The following is a 7,130-nucleotide window of genomic DNA, read 5'->3' on the forward strand; positions in this document are numbered from 1 at the left end:
GCAATTTCAAATTTTAATATCCTAATTACTACGTCACGTAATCTTTAAGTAGGAATCGTTAGTGACTTTATATTTCATAGAGTTGAGGCTGTTGATTTGTAAACACTGAATTTTTCTTTGTTAACCATAAGAATGCTTTCCAGGAACTGAGAGACAGCTGAATTCGGAATAATACATATTTTCCTTTCATTGTGATCTCAGAGTTTCAATGCTACTGTCGTGTCGGCTATGCATTTGCAATAAAAATTATGTTCACATTAAGAAATATTTCAACGCAAACAAGAAATAAACAAGGGCAAAAGATGCCTAGATTGTCAACAAGATATATTAGAATAATCACTCATATGTTCTATCTATTAATGTTCAGTTATTTAGTTTCTCAAAGATCTGAAAAGATCATAAAAATCAAACGCATCGACCGTTTTATAGTGGACATGAAACATATTCTTCTCTGGACGCGATTACACACTTTTAAAGACGGTCAAAAAGAGTTTATTGATCATAAGTGTGATTTTATCAATTGTTATTTGACGGTAAATAGAAGTTTGTTTAGCGATTTAAGGTACTTTGACGCCATTGTTTTCAATGTACAAGACGTTAGTAGAGATGCCGGCGATTTGCCGAGTACAAGAAGTTTGAATCAGAAATATATCTTCGCAGCAAATAATTCGGCTGACAATTATCCAGTTTGTGATCATAGATACGATGACTTTTTTAATTGGTCCTGGACCTACAGGTACGTACAACCCTTCTTTGAATATTTGCAAATTATTGTGATAAAAGCATTTCACTACTATGTCACTAAATTGTGAAGTAAAGATGCAATCGAATATAGAGCATACTTGCTTAGAAAGTGCAATTCCATTTTTTTTTATAATTCCAAGTAACGGGACATACAAGTCGTGCAACTGGTGGTAAGCGACTCGCCTGTCCATGACAGTTGCAGTGCCGCTCAGAATTTAAATCGCAAAGATCTGAGGGGCACTGCCATTGCGCACATCATGAGTCATAAGTTAAAAAGTCCCATGTACCCTATGATTTCACCAGTACCCTTTATACTCTTCAAAACCAAAACATAGTAATGGTCACATTACTGTTTGGCGTCAGAAATAGGTAAGGTGGCAGTACTGTCCTGGGCGAACATTTTCACAAGGAGCTCTAGTGCTACAAAAACTTCGCTTTGAAAAGACATCTAAATTATAGTACCATGTTTCATAATTCAAATTTCTCGCGGTCCTGCATTAAAGACGGCTTCCCACGGCCCATCCTTCTACGGGTCGCGCCGCGTGAGCTCGAGCCAACGCGTCGTGGAAAAAGGGCCGAACGAGCGCGCGCGTGGTAGCCCGTGGCTGCCTGTTTTTGGATCCACTGTGTGTCAGTAACTTCAAAGGTACGAGCTCACGCTACGCGCCGTGGGAAGAAGGTCGCCCGAATGCGCTCGATATTACTTTTCAGTGTTGCCAATTTGTGGGGAAATCAACTCGAATTTCAACTCGATTGGGAATTGTGTAGGAATTGGCGCTATGTGGAAAAAATGCGGGGATTCTGATTCTAAGATTTTACCTTTTTTTTTCCATCGAAAACAAAAAAGTTTCATTTTGAACACGCTATGATATGTCAACGATTTACTATAATAAAAACATTTTCTTTCAGGACAGACTCTACAATCGTATACCGATTCATTTCTACATTCAATCTCCATGGAGAAGAGTTAGGAAATCATTTACAATGGTTGGAAGATATGGATCCACTGGACAATTTTCAGAAGACACAATTTGCATCAAAATCCATAGCGGCTGCAATTATTATGGACAACTGCGTGTCCAACAGTGGAAGAGAAGTTTACGTAAATAAACTTTCGGTAAGAGTATATATCACATACATCAAATAAACAAACTGTAAAAAAATTAAATCATCCTCAAAAACTACAAAAAGTCACTATACTTACGGTATTTAACCGAAAAATTAATAATAAATAACGCACACACTCAACATAGCACTAGGGAAAACCTATGTCGCGGGTGCCATTGGCATACACATAGACAACCACAAATTACACCCATACTCACGAGAGAAATAAATGTAGGCCATACAAATATTTCTTCCGGCCCGGGAACCGAACCTGGAACCTCTGCGTGGCAGTCCGGTCCAAGCATGGCAACCGTTCGGCCACGGAGGCAGTCTTAAAATACAGATTTAATCCAAATGACAACAATGCACGTAATACTTTTTATTTATTTTTGTCTTATTTCAAAACAATACTAATACTTACCGGTATTACATAGCAGTTCCAGCAATATACTGTACATATTGCGGGACCTACTATGTAATAATAAATCTGTATCGAAATATTTTCGGTATTAGTAGCAAGCTTTGAATCAAGACGTGGCAATCAACCCGTCTACGGGTTCATACGTGTAGCCAGGAGACATCTGTTAGAAGAAGTCTCTCTCTCTCTTTATGCTTTCAGCGTCACCTAGCCGCATACAACCTTACAGTAGATGTGTACGGCAAATGCGGCAACAACAAATGCAAACGAAGAAATATGCAACCATGCCACTGGCGCATTAGAAAGAATTATTACTTCTACTTAGCATTTGAAGACTCGATATCTGTGGATTATATTACTACTGAAGTTCTTTACGCGTATGATAATAATGCTGTGCCAATAGTTTACGGTGGTGCAACTTATGAGGAGTAAGTATTTCTCTCTTTCATACTATCCTGAACTCTAGACAATTTGTCGATAGAGTTACAAGAATTGGAGAGGATGTGAGTTATATTTTTCTGTATCTAATGGAGCAATAAAAGTTTTTGACGTAACTCCACTTATGCCATTCCTACATAAGGGGTGCGATATATACATACACATTATATAGTCACATATTCAAACACCACACCCACAACACACACAAACCGTCACATGCGCGCACGCACACGCGCTCACACACACACACGCACGCATCTACTTCTTACTTACTTCTAGTTACTAGTACAAGTTTATTCTGCTACTACCTATTACTTAGTAATGTTAAGTCTCATTAATCAAGGGGTGGGGCCTGGTGACTTGTAATCGCACTGTTAATACAATAGTGTACTAACTCAAAATGTGTATTTTTTGAGAATCGATGAAAAACGAATTACTCACTTTCCGTGACAGATTATTAAAATGTATATTTAAATTTATATAATTTACATTTAAATCTACACGGTTAGAATTTATTACAGACATGTAAACAACGCCGAATATACTGATATTTGCGTAAAGACTTACAAAAAGTTTTGTCTCATTTTGAGGTAAGTAGATATCTCAACTGTTTCTTACAATATTCTAATGACGCCTTTATTGACGTGTAGAGAATCAAATTTTACGTTCAGCATCAGTATAATCTCGAATTTCACATATTTTGAGTTACAACACTATTGTAATAGCAGTGCAATATCCTACAATATACTACTGTAATTGTACCTACTAAGATTTACGTACTTTTATGTTTTGTGGTGAGAAATAAACATATTTATTATTGTAGTGTCAGGTAAATGTCCAATGTACATATTTAGTAGCAGTAGAGCTACTAATAAAAGAGTTCCTCCAGTGAAGTACTGCCACTACAGTACTGTAACCTTACCTATTTTTGCCGCCGAGCAGTAATGGGACTTTGTCAACTCATCTCTTAAGAACTTTGCGATTTAAAGCTCTAAGTCGCACTACAACTATCAAACGGTCTGTTGGTATTATAAAAAAAAAATATTGTCCGACTTCTAATAGTTCCGAAGGAATCGCAGATCGATAAAGGCATGATTAAATGCAGCCTGCACCCAAATTAAACGTTATATTTTATTATGACAATGATATTTAGCAGTGGACCTCTTATAAAAAGGGTCATAAATATAGATGGAACCTAAATAACACTTCAACCATTTCGAAGGCTCAGTTGGTTAATTTAATCTTTTGACATGACATGAGGAAATCTCAGATTTGTCTCCAGATTAGGTTCAAATTTTTTTAGCTAAAAATGATTCTGACCCGAGGAATGCATATGGAAAATCCTTTGTTATTCCAGTACGTCGAGTATATAACCAGAAATAGATACGAAATAAGGGCCATACATTACTGGTAAGTCATCAGTGATACGTCACTTACTGCGCCAGCAACTGACCTGTGTGTACGTCTCCGTATATTCCAAAAATATTCTGTATTTATTGTAATAAAAATAATATCCCTAACAATGGCGTGCTGTTCCATTCGCCGGTGTGGAGAAAAACAGCAACACGTCTAATTACAAAACAAACGGAATCAAATTTCATCGGTAATTAAGTATGTAACTTTGCAATTTTCGTCCATTATAGTAAAGCTCAAGTTAACTGGTCTATTTGAAGTGAAACAATTGACGACACCCGTCAATTGTTTCGAATTCGGGCTGGCCAATCGGAGAGCAGTTGTCACAGTAATGATATAGCAGAATAGTTTTCAAACAAATTAAATGACATTTTGTCTCTATTTCTGGTTATATACTCGATATACCAGTATTACAATAATACAGGGCATTCCTTACTTGAAGACTTGATTTATGGTATCAACTTATGAGACCAACAAGTCGTGCTACCCATAACAATTGCAGCGCCACTCACTACTTTAAACTTTAGTCGGAAAGATCTGAGGGGCACCGCGCGCGTCATCTTGAGACTTGAAGTTAAGAAGGCCCATGTACTTGCAGATTCGCTAGCACGCGTAATGAAACACACAGAGAGCGGGTCGGGTACGAGTCGGGTCTGCACCGCGGCCGGTCTAATTCTGTGTATTTCTCTATCGAAGAGCTCTATCACTGCATCCGTCACCTTGTGACATAAGTTGACAAGTCAAAGTCAAAGTCAAAGATTATTTATTTCATAGGTAAAATAAATTTACACTTGAAAACGTCACATTTAAGCTACTGCTCGTTCACTACGCTGACCTCCCTGAGAAGAACAAGCAAGAAACTCTAGGGATTGCTCTTTTCAAATAAACTTAAATTCTATGGAATACACTTTGAATCAAATTTGTGTGGATTCTGGAGCCATGTCGTCTTTCCATACATCTTTATCTAACACGTAGTCTTCAATTTTGTGATATGATTTTTCGATCAAAATATTTTTAATGTAGTTTTTAAACTTAGGAAATTATAAACTTAATATATGCTCCGGAATCTTATTGAAAAAACGTATACAGTTCCCCATAAAAGAGTTGTTTACCTTGGTTAAACGAAACCGTGGTACCATGAATTTGGACTTAGCTCTAAGGTTAATATTATGGATAAGTCCCTTGTGCCTGTAATTCACCAACACCTTTACCATTCAAAATCGAAACGCACTAATTCTCTACTTGTCGGTAAAAATAAGTATACTAAAAGTAATAAGTACTTTCCTGGACGAACCCTTTCACAAGGAGCACTACCGTTACTGAAACTTCTTCTTCTTACCAATGGATGATATCAATATCGTTTTAATAGCAGTAGAGCTCGTTGGAAAGAGTACGTCCAAGGAAGTACTGACACCTTACCTATTTCTGCCGCCAAGCAGTAATGCATTACATTACATTAGCAAAATCAGCATTACCGTATTCCGGTTTTGAAGGGTAAGGGTGCTTGTGAAATTACGGACACGTGGGACCTGTCAACTTATGTCTCAGGGTGACGCAGTGGCACTGCAACTATTATGGACAGATCAGACGCACGAGTTGTTCGTCCCGTCACTTGCTATTATAAAAAAAAATGGCGTACAATATAACGCATACCATCTTGGTATAAGGATTTACCAATCAGCGTCTGACTCATCGATCGCTGCCCAGGGTGCCTCAGACGTATAGGAACGTACGTCGTGCGAATTGCGACCTCTTCCATCGTCATCCCACCTTTTTATTACCTTTTTTCTGCTTCCTAACCACTTGTTTTCAAATTTTGAATCATTCTTTAATTCCTTTGCCTCGTCATTCTCATTTTGTTTCGTTCCGTCGTCACTCTCTGCTCAATCGTTGTAGCGAGCGGTGCTGCTCCTCTAATTTTGATCCTTTTAGCAGTTCCCCACCTAAATCATGTGCCAATTTTAATACCAATCTAACCTAGTAATATTTATTGTATAACTCGGCCCTTTCAGGGTAAGTCTGTCTCATTTCTTTAGTACTTAAGTAGGGAGTGTTTTGTAGCATTGTACCTGTTTTTTACACCGTTTTCTTGTTACAGCATTCAGGTTTTCTTTCGACTTATGAAATAAATTATGTGGAGTATTCTATTTTACTGCCGTGATCCTGGCCACGGTACATTAGCGGTTTACAACCTCTTCACTTTTACTAAAATTAAACGTGATATTCTGGCACATTTTTATTCATATACTTTTTCCAGATTCCTGCCACCAAACTCGTATCTAGATGGAACGCAGATGTCAGAAGGAACGTTAGCTGAAAGGATGTACGCCGTGATAACTGATCCTGAACTATATTACGATTTCTTTCGCTGGAAAAACCATTACTCCATACGGTCATCACTTGTGTTAAATCCTTGTCGTTTATGCCAAATTATGAACAGCAAATATTTAGTGGGACAACGGCCCAGTTATAAAGAGTTTAGGAAATGGTGGAACGATAATTATCTTCAAAGATGTGAAAGCTAATAAATAGCCTCTAATTGATGTACGAACAAACATGCAGATACTGACGAATATGACCGTTTACACAATGGAGCCAAATAAGGAGTTAAAATAATGAATACGACCATAGAACGGTTTATTTATTTGGCTTCGAGTATATAACCAGAAATAGAGACGAAACGTCATTTTATTTTGTTTGAAAACTATTCTGCCAAATCATTACGGTGACAACTGCGTTCCGATTGACCAACCCGAATTCGAAACAATTGACAGGTGTCGTCAATGGGTGTCGTAAATTGTTTCATTTCAATTTGGCCAGTTTAACTTGAGCTTTGCTACAATGGACGAAAAATCAAAAATTACATATTTAATATTTAATTACCGATGAAATGTAATTCCGTTTGTTTTGTAATTAGATATTTTGCTGTTTTTCCCACACCACCGAATGGGACAGCCATTGTTAGAGATATTATCTTTATTACAATAAATACAGAATATTTTTGGAATAT

The 7,130-nt window shown here is 37.3% G+C and overlaps 1 protein-coding gene across 1 annotated transcript; it reads left to right on the plus strand.

Moving 5' to 3' along the window:
• The first annotated feature begins 302 nt into the window (after window positions 1-302).
• Window positions 303-6,645, plus strand: LOC113228705 (alpha-(1,3)-fucosyltransferase C-like). The gene is made up of 4 exons (XM_026462063.1): window positions 303-736; window positions 1,654-1,861; window positions 2,471-2,697; window positions 6,378-6,645. Exons 1-4 carry the CDS (start codon window positions 303-305, stop codon window positions 6,643-6,645), a joined length of 1,137 nt encoding a protein of 378 aa, XP_026317848.1.
• Window positions 6,646-7,130: the final 485 nt, after the last annotated feature.

This window comes from Hyposmocoma kahamanoa, unplaced genomic scaffold (genome assembly GCF_003589595.1).
Source record: "Hyposmocoma kahamanoa isolate Upper Pololo Valley unplaced genomic scaffold, ASM358959v1 237, whole genome shotgun sequence".
In the NCBI taxonomy this organism is placed as follows: domain Eukaryota; kingdom Metazoa; phylum Arthropoda; class Insecta; order Lepidoptera; family Cosmopterigidae; genus Hyposmocoma; species Hyposmocoma kahamanoa.